Raw genomic sequence first — 16,931 nt, 5'->3', positions numbered from 1 at the left:
GATTATTTCATCTTTTGTTTAATTCTCAACTTTAGTAAGATGCTTACCTCACGGATTAATGTTTTGCACTGTTCATTCATTTAATCATTTATTCATTCAGCATAAATTTATTGAGTGCTTCATATGCTGGTCACTAGTCTAAGTGCTTAGAATGTGGTGATTAAAAAAAAAAAAAACAACACAGAGGCACCTGGGTGGCTCAGTATGTTAAGTATCTGGTTTTGACTTGGGTCATGATCTTGCAGTCTGTGAATTTAAGCCCTGTGTCGGGCTTTGTGCTGATAGTTCGGAGCCTAGAGCCTGCTTTGTATTCTCTGTGTCTCCCTTCCCTTCCCCTACTTCCTCTCCCCCCCTCTCTCTCTCACTCTCTCACACACACACACAAATAAACATTAAAAAAAGAAAAATATCTCAACTCCCATGAAAATTGCATTTCGAACAATGAGGTAAAAGCGACATTCAACATAAATAGTAAAATATGCATAGTAAGCGAGGTTGCAATATATTTTATGGAGAAAATATATTGGGAAGTGGGTTAGGAAGTAGAGAGGAGTTTGTAATTTTAAATAGGATTATCAGAGATGTTCTCTCTAAGAAGGTGGCGTTTGAATAAAAGCCCAGAGGAAGAGAGGAAACAGCTTAAATGTAAATTGGGGGAAATGATTCCAAACAGAGAAGAGTAAGTACAAAGGTCCTGAGGCAGGACCTTTAAGACCTGAAGAGGACACCAGAAGGGCAAATGAACAGGGAGATGAGTCCAGAAATGAAATGGGGTGAAAAAAAGATCCTGTAAATCCTCCTGAGTCATTGTGGTTTTCCCACTGGTGAGATGGAAGGCCATTAGGGAGCTTTATTGGAAAGAGTGATATAATCTGATTTTGTACTAATAGGATCCATGTGACTGCAATGTTGAATGTAGACCTGAGACAATTAGAACTAATGTTCCACACAATGTAGACACTAAAGCTGGTTGTCACCTTCATTAATGATTAAGAGGTCAGCATAAATTCACTTAGAGGAAGAATATATTTTCTAATTAACTATAGATTCATTCGATTTATGACATTCAATCAATGATCTTAAAACAACAACAACAACAACAACAACAACAACAACAACAACAACAACAAAAACTAAGGCAAGAACAGTGATTGTAATCATATTCTGCTATACAAAACAAGATGTATCCATGTAGGACATCTTGAATGTGTAGATCATAATTTCCTCTATTGATGGTTTTGTATTCATCAATTTAGTAGTGGCCCAAATACTACCAGGAAAAAATTCAGTGATTTGAAGAGCAGCCATGGGCTATTCTTTCATCAAATCTCCTGAATTCTTGCTAAATGCCGAGCTCCACAATGGAATAAACGGAAACCTCTGTCTTCAAGGACTCAAAATACAGTGGGACTATTGGGAAATAAACATCTGATCACCACACCATGGGCTAATAATGCCTTTGTAGAGATCTGTCCCCAGGAGAAAACCCTTACATCGAATAGACTGTATTGAACAGAAGCATATTCAGCAACACTATTTAAATCTTGTATGACATGGAGCTCCTGGGTGGCTCAGTCGGTTAAGCATCTGACTTCAGCTCAGGTCACGATCTCGCGGTCCGTGAGATCGAGCCCCGTGTCGGGCTCTGGGCTGATGGCTCAGAGCCTGGAGCCTGCTTCCGATTCTGTGTCTCCCTCTCTCTCTGTCCCTCCCCCGTTCATGTTCTGTCTCTCTCTGTCTCAAAAATAAATAAACGTCTAAAAAATAAATAAATAAATAAATAAATCTTGTATGGATTTTTAATATATTACATGTGTATGTCTCTTTTGCTTAGATAATGAGATATTAATTAAATGTATATCATTTATACTCCATCCAACCTCTTGAATGCTTATAAATTCTCTCTCTCTCTCTCTCTCTCTTTCATTCTTTAATAGGTGGAGCTAATGTTCTCTAAGCTATAGGGCAATGGATTTGTTTAACAGGAATGAGTAAGAGGAGTGTGAGAAAAGAATATGCAATGAAAGGATAACAATCTTCCTTTGAGATTGAAAATTTGACCATCCTTATTATGTTTAAACAAGAAAATATTGAATATAGGAAAAATTGAACATACTGAAATATTTTAATGTATTTCACACTTTATTATTACAAAATGTTCAATCATTTCACTAACAGTTTAAGGATATAGGAAAAAATGTTTCCATGCTACTCACATAGATTTTAAAACCATAGTATTTGCACAGTAATGTTAATTCAACCTCCTTCCAAACCTCATTTAACACTGTTAACCTAACTCACTAAATATGTCTCTGTAAGGTCAATGAATAAAATATTTAGGTCAAGATCTCGGTAGCTTCAAGATTATCTTTCTTTACAATGCATTTTTAGTTTTGGGGGATAGACCAGGATAAGAAGTGAATTGTTTATCAAAATGAAGGAGATTCCTTCACATGCGTATAACTGATTTCATGGCATACCTGGATTATGCAGGAATGAAAATGACCTCACTTTATATTAACAAAGTCTATCAAAAAGCTGCCTGCCCGCCTATGTTTTATCTCACTTGCCTCCAGTTGGCTTTCTTCCTAAATAAATCAAAGAGAGAGAAAATGGCCAGATTTTTTTAAGTCAAAAAATGAGATCAGATATAACCCATATTATAGTAAAAATCTGGTTGGAAATGAGTTAAAAGGGACTATTTTGGATATCCTATTAACTTTTAAGTCCCCATTATTGTCTTTTAAATTGCTGTATATTTTTCTTTGCCATCATACTGGATTTTTGTATACACATTGTGCAGTTAAGTTTCTCTTCAAGTTTATGCTGATACCAGGACCTTATAATACCCAAAATTGCTATTTTGCTATTATCATCACTTCAGATTTCTTACCATGATATTGTAATATTTATTATGCTAATCTAGAAATTGGGGCACAGCATGATGAAGTCATTTGCTCAAGATATGCTGTGAGTAAATAACAGAATTGGGAAAAGTTAATAATTCCTCAGTAATGAAAATCTGAAAACTATTAATAAAATAAGGAGCCACTCTCTTCTCAGTAAATTGCTTTGTTTTTCATACTTACCTAGAATGTTAAAGTGTAAAAAGGAATTTTCTGGTGTAATCTATAAAGATTTAATCAAGGAAATTCAATGGTGGCTGTTTATATTTAATATAGTAATTTTATTAAAAGTATTTCACGGAGGAGCCAAGTATATATCAACGACAGCAAGTAAAACTGGCACTGGCTGAAATTCCTACATCTCAAAATAAAAAGGAGAGCTAAGGAATGGCCAAAGCTCTTGCTGAATCAATGACAAACAAACACTTAGTGATATTTACCTATTCATTATAAAACTGCTGCCCTTGGTTCCCAGTAGGATAATAGCTCATATTATGCTGAATAACCTATTAATCCTTCATGATGTAGGTTTAAAAAAAGACAGAAGTTATGCTATGTTAGAGGCATACTAAAATGTACTAGAAAATGAGAGATCTAGTCTCTCGTTTTACAGTAAGACAGATGGTTGTATTCTCCCATAGAAGCCAGGAGATCATAGTGTGGTACTTCTAGAATCCAAACAATAAACGAAGCTCTTAAAATTAAATACCAAAATTTCTCATGAGCAACCTAAGCTAGCCTTCAGATCCCAGTTTAGGAAATACTGGTCTGGATTCAGACTACCTAGCTTGAAATCCTAGCCCTGTCCATAATTAGCTTTGTAAAGAAGGCCAAGTCACTTGACTTTTCGAAGTCTCAGTGTTTTTTTTTTTTTTTTATTACATAAGGATAATAATTCCAGCTGCTCTTTTAAGATTTTTGTGAGAAGTAAATAAATACTAAGGATGTCCACACTGTCTCTGTTGCCAATGCATTGAAACATGCCTGCCTGCAGCTTTGTTCCTTAGCTAAACAAGTTCCAGGAATGTGTTACAAGTTACAGGAATTTGTTACTCCAAGCCTAAGACCAAAGGAGAGGGCTAAAGCCCCTTTTTGCCTGAGGAATTCCATCATAAAAACAGATTACAAAACCTACTTAACTTTTTACATCACTAAAACACTGGCTAAGTTAAAACCTTGAGTCAAATAGAAATAAAGATTTATTTCATTTTAAAAATTGCACTGCCCTTCTCTTGAACATACAATAGGTTGATTTGCAGGAAGTAGGCAGGGGTTAAAATAAGTAAGGACATGGGTGGGTGCCATCCTGTAATATAGGGGCCCATGTACGGCTTCCACTAGGCGTACTCCAGACTTTGGGGTTAGGTAGACCTGTCTTATAAATAGAATTTTATAACTTGTTATGAAGACTCAACTATAAAAGATGTCTTGGAGTATTCACTCATTTTAAGGCTATTAAACTAAACAGGAAAACAATCCATATAAGTCTTAAGATATCATGCGGGGATAGATGAGTGGCGATACAAAGCAAACCTAGGAAAAAAGAAATGTCTTCATTGAGAAATGGGCTTTCAGGTGGACTCTGACCTGTTGAATTAATAATGATAGGAATGTTGGATAGAAATGATTTAATAAAAACTTGTAATGGTACCATCCAGTTTTAAACTGGAAGGGAAAAATGTTGCTATGCTTATTAAATATATACTATTATGGTTGAGAGCAAAGAGTAATATAAGTGATTTATGTAAATTATATTAAGAGTAGACTGCCTGGATGGCTCAGATGGTTAAGTGTCCCACTTCAGCTCAGGTCATGATCTCATGGTCCATGAGTTTGAGCCCTGAGTGAGGCTCTGTGCTGAAAGCTTAGAGCCTGGAGCCTGCTTTGAATTATGTGTCTCCCTCTCTCCCTGCCCCTCTCCTGCTCACATTCTGTCCCTTTGCCTCTCAAAAATAAATAACATTAAAAAAAAAAGAGTTGACTCTGAAGTTGCCCCATGTGCAAAATGAAGAATAAGCAGAGAGTAAACTAGAGAAATTAGCCATCACTATTTATTAACTCCCTATCCCCGACAATGACTCGAGGTAACAGCAAAACCACTTCTGATTGTGAAGGCCAACTTTCAAACACCACATGAAGAGAGAGAACCACGGTGACTGATAAAGAACTAAGCTGTCTTTATCAGAAGAGGGATGAAGTCCACTTTGGAGGCGGGATCCTCAGGGGATTCATGCACCAGAGATCATTGACCTAAAGCATGATTGATCAGTGCGATAATTTGCCCTGCCATTCCTTGATAGTGCTTGGAGACTTACTGGGAAATACCATTAACTCAAGGCTGACATTCAGCTGTTAGTATGGGTGGATATAAATCCTTGCCACCTGGTGATTTAGTTGCAGCCCTGAGCCCTTGCTGTCACCCAGGTGCTTAGGTCCTGAATTGTCCCAGATGGGTAAAAAGAAGATCTCCTGTGAGACCCACCAGCCAGCAATTTGGAGTTCCCCAATGTGTATACCCTGGCCAAAAATGGGCCCAAGCTCTGAATAGAGGGGGTTGTACTCCTGTTGATGATACACAACATCCATATGTGAAATGGCTGGTATCTATCTGGTCCTCTGAGAATGTGACCAATCCCCATTGGCTGGTGCTTCCCTCCACCATGACTACCTGTGTTAATATGACCTCTACAGTGTATATATAATATCTGTCACTAACTATCTTGGTCATTCTGCCTTCACTAACCCCAAAATGCTTTGCTTCTCTGTCCCTACTGGGCCCAGGAGGAATGGCTGAGAGCCTTTCCCTCACAGATTACAGGAATCAGAAAGAGGTTGAGTTACAGAAGCAACCTATGTAAAATGCCCCCAGTCTCAGGCTTCAGTCAATTAAATTAGTTTTTATATTTGGAATAACGGCAAAATATGGAAACACTTTACCAGATCCCATCCTATCTGCAAGCCTAAATAATTTGGGGTGATGGTGGTCCCTGAGTAATAACTTCAGCCTGACCTGAATATTGTGAATGGAAAGAAGAAAGAAATTAAGTGTAGAAGGCACCCGGGCCTCTGCCACACAAACTTGAACAACTTGAACGTCAATTTTGTACAACTACAAGGCTTGTTACCTCATTTAGTGGCCCAAGTTTAATTTAAGAATCAACTGTCACAGCTTGTTCAACTCTCAGTAATGAGAGGCAATTTACTCAAGAGCTCTGTTATCCAAGAACCTTTCAGTGAACACACCATGATCAGAACGGGAGAGCTGTAGTATTTTAAAAGTTAAAAAATGGCACTATTATATTTTCTTTATGTAAAACTTGCTTGATCTATATTTTCATCATTAACTCTCATTAGTCAAAACAGAGTCAGCTGCTAATTCAGTTCTAAACTCTTCATGTGAATTCATTTTCATTGTGCTTTAGAAATAAATGCAAAATTCACCCAAGAACTACTAACTAAACAAACAGTAAATCAAAAATACAATTTTAAAAGTAGAAAATTGGTAAATAAAAAAAAAAGAGGGACTATACCTGCTGTAAATCCAGTGTAATCGTCACATAATGGTATTCAATTCCATTCTTAATACTGGGACTCTGCCACCAAGTGTTCTTTCCATCAATAGCATTTGTAATCGGGTGTCTCTCTATTGAATCAGCAGCAGGTGAAAGGACAAAAAAAGAACATATAATGAATTGATCGCTGTTTCTTTAAAGAAAAAAAGTAAAACTAAGTTGAAGCCATCATCATGTGAATATCAAACAGCAAAATAATACAAAGAGAGCAATTCATATCTTCAAGAGAATTTATTTTATGCCAGCTTTTCCAGACCACTCTATATGGCATATGAAATGCTTAAATACTTAGGCTATAGGAGAAGCTGTTCAACACTCTGGCCATCAATTAAAATAGGCAACTTTGAAGATTACCACAGAAATTAAGTGTGAAGAAATAATATTGAAATCTGATGAACACGTCAGTCCTTCCAAGATGCAAAAATTAATGTTTGAGGCAGCTCTTGTATGCCATCCACACTGTGGGAAAAAACCCATAAAATTCTGAATTGTGGTTGAAGGGTACTTGAAGATTTGCCCTTTTGACATGTTCATTATTACCAAGACTTGGGCAGCCCAATATGTTACCTGGGATTTTTTTTTAAGTGTATTTTTGAGAGAGACAGAGACGGTGTGAGTGAGGGAGGAGCAAAGAGAGGGAGAGAGAGAATCCCAAGTAGGCTTTGCACCATCAACACAGAGCCCAGTGCAGTGCTTAAACCCATGAACCAGGAGATCATCACCTGAGCTGAAACTGAGAGTCAGATGCTTAATTGACTGCACCACCCTGGTGCCAGTTACCTGGGCTTCATACAAAATGCTGTCAGATCCATCCTATGAGGCTTTTCATGGTCAGTCCTTAACTTGCCAACTTTCAACCAGTATTTACAAATATAATGAGGGGCTCAGTCAGTTGAGTGTCAGACTTTGGATCAGGTCGTGATCTCATGGTTCGGTTTGTGGAGTTTGAGCACTTGCTGCTGTCAGTGCAGAGCCTGCTTTGGATCCTCTGTCTGCCTTTCTCTCTGCCCCTCCCCTGCTCATGCTCTCTCTCAAAAATAAATAAAGTTGGGGCGCCTGGGTGGCGCAGTCAGTTAAGCGTCCGACTTCAGCCAGGTCACGATCTCGCGGTCCGTGAGTTCGAGCCCCGTGTCGGGCTCTGGGCTGATGGCTCAGAGCCTGGAGCCTGCTTCAGATTCTGTGTCTCCCTCTCTCTCTGCCCCTCCCCCGTTCATGCTCTGTCTCTCTGTCCCAAAAATAAATAAACGTTGAAAAAAAAAATTTAAAAAAATAAATGAAGTTAAAAAATAAAAATAAAAAATAAAAATATAATGAAAGATACTCCAAACCTCTCACTTAGCATTGTCCATCCCCATCATCACTAACTCAGTGGAGGAGTCTGCACAATAATGGCAAGCAGGGAGACAACAGCACACAAAACTCTCTCCTACCAACAAAACATGGATCTTCCCTCTCCTTTACTACCTATAGGTGAGAACAGAACCTACTGTTCTGTACTGGAGGGGCTCCTGGGTAGCTCAGCTGGTTAAGCATCCGACCCTTGATTTCAGTTCAGACCATGATCTCTCAGTGGGTGAGTTCAAGCCCTGCATCGGGTTCTGTGCTGACTGCTCAGATCTTGTGTGGGATTCTCTCTCTCTCTCTCTCTCTCTCTCTCTCCTTCTCTCCCTCTCTCTCTGCCCTTCCCCCACTCCTGCTCTTTCTCTTTATCAAAATGAATAAATAAAATTTTAAAATAATTTAAAAATAAATAAAAGGAAGACTGGAGATAGACGATGGGAGGGGTGGACATTCACTCCAGCCCTCCCCACCCCTACTGTTCTTTCTTACCATTCCTTTTCTCCTTACACCCCTCAAACCTCACATTTCTTCTCCAATTTAGCTCCATGCATCTCACAACAGCAGCCATTACCCCTGAGGTGCCAAAGCCCTCATTCTGCTTTGGTTCTTAGCCACTGGAAATCTGTTCTCATTTCCAAGAAACACAAGTTCTGTTCTGTTCTCAGCAGGCCCAGCTCATTCACAGGTGAGAATGGCAGGAGTGGAGGTGGATGGAGAGGTTCCTATTTCTTCTTTTCTTTTTTTTTTTAATGTTTATTTTTGAGAGAGAGAGAGAGAGACAGAGAGACAGAGAGAGAGGGAGACACAGAATCCGAAGCAGGCTCCAGGCTCTGAGCTGTCAGCACAGAGACCGATGCGGGGCTCGAACTCACAAATCTCGAGATCATGACCTGAGACGAAGTCGGACGCTTAACCAATTAACCCACCCAGGTGCCCCAAGAGGTTCCTATTTCTATTCCAAGGGCTGCACTGAGGGTACTTAACTTCCTAAATTCTCACTTGAAAGTCAGCCTATTTGCCCAAAGAAATGTAAATAAACTGGAGGCTAGATTCCCTGCTACTCTTCTATACAATCACGGATAACATATGCTTTGGAGCATCAGTCTTGAGAACTTCTGAACACTACTTCTCCGGGGAGATGTTTCAAACAAATAGCCTAAGAGTAACCTTTTAGATTAGAACACAATATTTTTTTGGTAAATGGAAGGAATACTTCAAATAATGAACAAACCTCATCACTACAAGGAGCAATCATGGACCTCCATTTGCCTACAAGGTGTAGCATGTAGCCATGTACTCTAATGATAATGGTGATGAAAAAAACATGAGATCTGGAATATGAAGGGGGGAGTATGAGGGATAAATAGTCCACCTGTACTCCACCTGGCTCCACCATTTGGTATTCAACAATGGCAACTCACTTAAATCGTGTGTGCAATTCTTGAACTAGGGTTAACAAAACTCCACTCACAGCAGTGGTTCCCCAGATTAAGTTTCAGAAAAAAGTAAAGTAAAAAAAAAAGTGTATGAGAGGTTTGTGGAACTGATATAGGAGTTCTAGCTCTTTATTTATGTAAAACATAGGAACCTCCAGTCAACTTTTACTGTCATTTAATGTGCCATCACTGTTATTTCATAAAGTAATGAACATTTGAATCAGGCAAAGTTTTAAAGAACCATAATTTCAAAATGAAGAACCGTTCTTTAAAATGCACTCATTTTGTTTTCACAAAAAATTAGGAATTTCTCAGTTCCTCTTTTTTCCAGGGGCCAGTAAACATATCTTGGATGAAAACTCTAATCTTACAGGGTTACCAGAGGAACATTACAGCCAATAATAGTCTAACCATTATTACGCATATATATAAAATAAATTATACATCTGTTCAAAATGTATACTGTTCTGAATCTTAATTACAGGCAAATTGCATTTCGTAAAAAATGTGAAAGTCACAAAACAAAGCAAAATGAAGTCCTCGATGCAATAGGAATTTGATAATAACGTCAAGTCATCTTCAAAAGAAAAATTTTATTCAAAACTGAATATTCATTAAGTTTGCCATCTTTAGATTGTGAATATTTTTAGATTAATTTTGTTAAAGTAGCCTGCCATAACTTGTTTAATTAAAAACATAAAGGTTTATGTCCTTGACTTACTTATGGGAACATGAGAGCATAGGACAGAACAAAAATGTTCTATTTTTACTGATAAATGATTTAATTCAACTAAACAACTGGATGGACTTTGTTTTGTCTCAAGTCTTATCACATTAGCAGTCCACTGAGATGAGGCATCCTACCTCATTAATGAAAAGTAAAACTGCTGAACGTATTTAATAATTAGCGCTAGTGAACTTGTTCTGTTGAAGCTATAGCAAAGGTGTCAGGTCTTTATAATGACAGCAAATACCATAAGCATAACTAAATATCAAACAAATGCCCTTGTGGTGTCAATGTGTGCTGAAATTGACACGTCAGGAATCAGCCATAAATGAAATATTACTGGCATTGCTTCTGAAGGAAAATAAATATCACAACAAACATTCCCCAAACATCCTCTGGAATCTTCTTTACAGATTGTGGGTTTAATATGTGATAGAAAAACTCACCCACAACCATATTTCCAAATCAAATTTGTGGCTCAGGTAATTCTGGGAGAAGCTGTCTAATTGGAAATTTTTATATCTGCCACCTCAGGTCAAATTGATATGAGAATTAGTCACGAAAATGAGGACTGGGAGATGAATCAACAATTAACCATAATCCCCATTATGAAAGTTTAATCATAATTAATTTGCAAATACTGATTAATTGTTGGCATACTTCCCTTATTTAGAATGAGATAGAAACTTATAACATCCTCAACAGGGATAGCTACACAAGTAAATCCAAGGGCTAACTGCATCAGAATACTGGCCAGGGAATCGCTGATGAAGTAAATCTTTCAAACTGCTAATTTATAATTGGAAAGCACAAAGTAGTAACCGGAAGTTCAAGCTTCCTTTTCTTTGTATGGTGATTACGCACAGACCTGCCTGATGTGTTCTAGCAGTTCAATGGATTTTATCATCTGCTGCTGCTCCAACTTTTCCTAAAATATATTCATGTAGTTTATTGCTAGATTTTTATTCTTATGGGGTATGTTCTTTCCCTATCTCTAGTTCCAAAACAAGACTTTGAAATGTAATGAAGGTGGTAGCTTAAAATTAATCACACAAAGTAAATCCAGATTATGATAGGTTAAAAAACACTTCAGGCAGGGGCACCTGGGTGGCTCAGTTAGTTGAGCTTCTGAACCAACTTTAGCTCAGGTCATGATCTCAGGTCATGGTGAGTTTGAGCCCCACATCAGGCTCTGTGCTGACAGCTCGGAGCCTGGAACCTGCTTCGCATTCTGGGTCTCCCCCTCTCTCTCTGCCCCTCCCCTGCTCACACTCTGTCTGTCTGTCTGTCTGTCTCTCTCTCTCAAAAATAAATATTAAAAAAAAGTCTTAAAAAGACACTTCAGGTAAATAAAAATGAGGAAATATAAGACATACTTCCTGTGCATCTTGCTTTACTAAAACAATCTGTCACTTCTGTCCCAATATAAACCTATGGGACAGGCTTGCTTAAACATGGACGTCTTCCATGGAGACATAAGAGACCGTGACTATATAACTCTGAAGGGGGAAATGACAGGATCGCTCCTGGACTCAGTTTAGCAAATGCACCTCATTCATTTTTCCAACCAAGAGTCTCCACTTGGAGCACCTGGGTCGCTTAGTCAGTTAGGTGTTCCACTCTTGATTTCAGCTCAGGTCATGATCTTGTGAGCTCGTGGGTTCAAGTCCTGCATCGGGCTCCATGCTGACAGTGCAGAGGCTGCTTGGGATTCTCTCCCTCTGCTTCTCCCCACTTATGGACTCTCTTTCTTGCTCAAGAATTAAATATTCATATATATAATTGATAATAAATAATTATATGATTATGTATGTAATATTTATAATAAATAAATTATTTAATAATAAGTTTATTATTTATAATACATAAATATTTATACTATTTTACATAATAAAATTATATATATATATTTAATTTTAAAAAAGTCTCCCCTCAATTATTTTCCACCCCAAGCTTTTCATCTTCCTTCCTTCCTTCCTCTGTGACTGTACACATTTCTTTGTTTTTCTCCTTTCCTGGAATACCTTTCCTTCTAATCTCAGGCAAGTTAGCTTTTTAATTCTCAGCTGAATCTGACCGCCTCTTGGAACTTCCTCTCGATACTTCAGTTCCCACTAATGTTTTCCTTCTCAGAAATTCTACGTCACTTTTTATTTATTTATTTTTTTTTATTTAAAAAAATTTTTTTTAATGTTCATTTATTTCTGAGAGAGAGAGAGAGACAGAGACAGAGACAGAGAGACAGAGCATGAGCAGGGGAGGAGCAGAGAGAAGGAAGACACAGAATCTGACGCAGGCCCCAGGCTCTGAGCTGTCAGCACAGACCCCAACGTGGGGCTCAAACCCACGCACTGTGAGATCATGACCTGAGCCGAAGCCGGACATTCAACCGACTGAGCCACCCAGGTACTCCTGCATCACTTTTTATTTTTTAAGTTTATTTATTTATTGAGGGAGAAAAAGAGCATGGGGCGGGGGGAGCAAGAAAGGGAGGGAGGGAGAGAGAGAGAGAGAGAGAGAGAGAGAGAGAGAGAGAGAGAGAATCCCAAGCAGGCTCTGCACTGTCAGCTCAGAGCTGGACGCAGGGTTCAGTCTCACCAACTGTGAGATCATGACCTGAGCTGAAATCAAGAGTCAGATGCTTAATGGACTGAGCCACCCAGGCGCCACTCTACATCATTTATAATATGTACCAGATAATAAGCCCTGAGTTTACTGTTTGGAGTATTTGCTTAATTGCTTTCTATGTTCAAGCCTTATTTATCCTAACCTTGTACTTGTAGTCAGGAACTACACATATATGTATTTATATTTATATACATACATATATAAACACATATATGCATGTATATACACACACACACACACACACACACACACACACACACACACACACAACCTTACATACTTTACCTAACTCCCCCTTTCTGCCCAGTGCATCCTTTCCACCCCCTCCCCACCATTTCCATGCCTCTAGCCTTTCTCACATTCTTTATCAAATCATCAAGGCTACCAGTCTAAACCAATGGCAGTTTCTCCCCATCAGGCTTCATTTTCTTCCCTAACGAACCTAAAGCTCATAGTCCATCAATTCATTTATCTTTCAGACTTGACTTCAATTTTCTTGCCACCTTATTCTTCCATTCTACTTTCTCTGTAAAACTCCATGAGGATCAGCACAAACATTTGATTCTTCCATTCCACCCCATATAGAATTCTCACTTTATTCTCACTATGGCTCAGCAATTCTCCTCCTATTACCCAAAGGGGCTAATCAAAATTTTACTTCTTTCCTTAACAGAACACCCAGACACACATATTAATAAGAAAATTTTTTTTTAAACTTTTTTTTTCAACGTTTTTTTTATTTATTTTTGGGACAGAGAGAGACAGAGCATGAACGGGGGAGGGTCAGAGAGAGAGGGAGACACAGAATCGGAAACAGGCTCCAGGCTCCGAGCCATCAGCCCAGAGCCTGACGCGGGGCTCGAACTCACGGACCGTGAGATTGTGACCTGGCTGAAGTCGGACGCTTAACCGACTGCGCCACCCAGGCGCCCCGAAGAGCATTAAATAAGAATTTCCTCCCAAATACTCCCTTCTATCTACCTCTACTCATCCTCCCTCTTTCTGATTTGATGAGTTAAAAGGATGCCTTCTTACCTGTGCTCAGTGACTCATCTGTTTTTACCTCTAGAGAACTACCACCCCCATTGTCACTTTATCCTCAAGTTTCCTGGCCTCTCCTTTCGACTGAAACTTGCTCAAATGCCCCATCTCTGAAAACCTTCAAAACACCACATCCATTCTCTTTCACACCAAGGATATTTGAGAGAACACCCCTATACTTCTTTCTTTCCTTTTTACCACTCACTAACTCTTGAATGTGGCTTTTGCCTCATCCATCCACTGACTGCTTTGACAAGTTTACCAATGGATGTCCATATTGTCAAAATCAAGGAAAATCTATTTTATACTTTTCTTACTCAATATCTTGAAGTAGCTAACATTGTTGATTATTCATTCTTCCTGAAAATTCTTTCCTTCCTCATAAGCATGGTACCTGAATCTTCTGCCTTCCTTCCTTGGATTCTGTTTCTCTTTATTGCCTTCCTGGATTCCACTAAATCAACCTCCCTTAGCTTCTGATGCTTCCCCGGGGCTTTGACCCAGGTCCTCTGCCCTTATTGTTCTAAAAAATAAGCCAACAGGTCAGATGTGTTCCATTACTCCCCACTCATACCTATATCATAATAATCTGAATCACAGAAATAATCAGTCATTAAAGACATGGAAGATTCTGGTAGTTGCCATCTTAAGATTTTTTAAACATTCTGTGATACACAAGACCCACCGGTTTTAATCACAAAAGTTCCAATTCTCCAAACATAATGTTCTCAGCATCTCTAAATTATATAATAGAGAGGGGACCATGCATTCTACCCTTTAACTAGTTCCAATAAAGGACACACAAGGCCTTCCAACTTTATTTTGAGGTTAAAAAAAATGCAAATTGTGAGAGAAAACTTCCTTCATTTTATAGGTTTTTAGCTTTAAAAGAGAAGGAAACTAAGCAAATTTTAAAATGCTATAATTGTGAAGTTTTATCCCCATTAGAACTCACCTCTTTGACATTAAGTATTCACATTATTAACCTCCCCAACAGATTTGATAATTTCCCAACGCGTATCTCTAAATCAACCTCCATCTCTAGAATCCTCTCACACCATTCTCCCCTTCTCCATATAAATTCTTTACCCATTAAACCAAATTACTTATCATTATCTGAATGTATCACGCTGTTCCATAACTCCAAGACTTGTGTATGCTTTTTCTTTTATAATACTTTTCATCTTACTCTTCTTTCTGCAGTACATGAGTCACTTTCTCCCAGAAATAGTTAAATAGCCTCTCTCATGTTCCCTTAACACTCAATTTACTTTTCTGCTTCCCCTATTCCCCCCCTAAGTCGCTTAAGTCAGGAACTATGTATGAGTTACCATTATACTTCAGTACAATGCATTGCTAGCAGCAGGGGTTCATATGCTTGCCGAATAAACACATAAATGAATCTGAGACGTCAGTGTGGTTCATAGAAGCCAGCAAGAGGGCTTTGTATGACACCTCTCCTTAAAACTCCCCTCTTGTGGTGTTTAAGAACCTTCATAATCCACTTCCAGCCTCTGCACAAGACCCATCTCTACATTCTGCTTTTTGATGCTTTTAGTTCTAGCCATTCCAACTACTTGTAGTTCCCTGAGCAAGTAAGGTTTTCTAGCTCATTCTGATCTTTCTGGCATTTCTTCGTCTCTTCTCACTCTCTCTTCTTTACCTGCGTATTTAATACTTGTCCTGGAGTCTCAGCTTAGATGGCACTTCTGGCAAGCCTTCACTTGCACCAAGACTAATTTGTAACCCTCCTCTCTCTCCCTCAGACCCCTATGCTCATTCTTTACTTTGTACCTTTTGCCTATTTCTTCACTGGTTGCAGTGAGGGACCATACCTTATGCCTGTTGATTTTCACCGGAGTACCTGGCACTTAAGTGACCAACAAATGACTAAAGCCTGCACTATAACCACATCCTCAGGTGTGATTCTGGAGGTAGTGAACCTAATGACTGCCATAGGGGTTCAGCTAGAAAACTCTTCTCAAGCACTATACCTGGTACACATAGAGAACTCCAGTAATGTTTGTCAGATGGTACAGAAGAGGTATAAAGAAGCTCCCAATGGAAGAAAAGGTCTAGGAATTTGGGGACCACAAACCCTTTGACTTGAATGCAACTTCACCTCAAAGTCTCTCAACTACATGAGGTGCCTGGATGGCTCAGTCAGTTAAGCGAACGACTTCGGCTCAGGTCATGATTTCACAGTTTGTGAGTTCGAGCCGCATGTCGGGCTCTGTGCTGACAGCTCAGAGCCCGGAGCCTGCTTCAGATTCTATGTCTCCCTCTCTCTCTCCCCCTCTCCTACTCACGCTCTGTTTCTCTCTCTCTCTCTCTCTCTCTCTCTCTCAAAAATGAATAAATGTTAAAAATTAAAAAAAAAGTCTCTCAACTACAGATCTTAGCCAGTGCCATGCAAACATGTATTAAAATACATACGATATGGGGGCACCTGGGTGGCTCAGTCAGTTAAGTGTCCGACTTCAGCTCAGGTCATGATCTCACGGTCCGTGAGTTCGAGCCCCGCGTCAGGCTCTGTGCTGACCGCTCAGAGCCTGGAGCCTGTTTCAGATTCTGTGTCTCCCTCTCTCTCTGATCCTCCCCTGTTCATGCTCTGTCTCTCTCTGTCTCAAAAATAAATAAACGTTAAAAAATATTAAAAAAAATAAAATACATACGATTTGGATTGCTGCTGTTTTGATTGCAGATTCGACATTGGGGGTTCCTCACAGGCTGTCCAGGGACATGCTCTACCAATTTGCAATACATTTCAGGTCCTTTTTCTCCACATGTTGCATTTGTGGTGATGAGAGCATTGGAAGCAAGATTCAGGACAGCAGGGAATAAACCTGAAAAAGAAGGACAAATGAAGATGTGTGGGCCAGAAGCAACATGGTATGATTTCGCTGCATTTTAAGATGAAATTAAGATAGGATATTTTTCAGAGCATTAAATTAATTGAAAATTAAATAATCAGTGATAATTGAATATCTGGTTTAATTAACTACTCTACATAAATAGCATGTGTTCTCAAATGAACATTTCTTCTTCAGTCTTAAATATAAAATCTAAAGCTATCTTCTTAATGTTTAACCTATAACATTTAATTAGGAAGAAAGCCCTGTCTCTAACACACTTAAAAAACAAAGACCTTCAGGGGTGCCTGGGTGGTTCAGTCACTTAAGTGATCAACTCTTCATTTAGGCTCAGGTCATGAACTCACAGTGCATGGGTTCGAGCCCCACATCTGGCTCTGTGCTGACAGCACAAAACTTGCTTGGGA

At 39.0% G+C, this 16,931-nt stretch overlaps 1 protein-coding gene across 8 annotated transcripts in view; it reads right to left on the bottom strand.

Moving 5' to 3' along the window:
* LAMA2 (laminin subunit alpha 2) overlaps positions 1–16,931 on the bottom strand; it is a 623,859-nt gene that overhangs the window by 454,265 nt on the left and 152,663 nt on the right. For all 8 annotated transcript variants that reach the window (XM_045058020.1, XM_045058023.1, XM_045058022.1 and 5 more), the window contains exons 2-3: positions 16,327–16,497; positions 6,437–6,549 (exon numbers count right to left, since the gene is read on the bottom strand). In XM_045058020.1, coding sequence (XP_044913955.1) covers positions 6,437–6,549; positions 16,327–16,497 — 284 coding nt within the window. The remainder of the gene's footprint in view (positions 1–6,436; positions 6,550–16,326; positions 16,498–16,931) is intronic.

This window comes from Felis catus, chromosome B2 (genome assembly GCF_018350175.1).
Source record: "Felis catus isolate Fca126 chromosome B2, F.catus_Fca126_mat1.0, whole genome shotgun sequence".
NCBI lineage: Eukaryota > Metazoa > Chordata > Mammalia > Carnivora > Felidae > Felis > Felis catus.
This window is presented reverse-complemented; position numbering and strand designations above follow the sequence as displayed.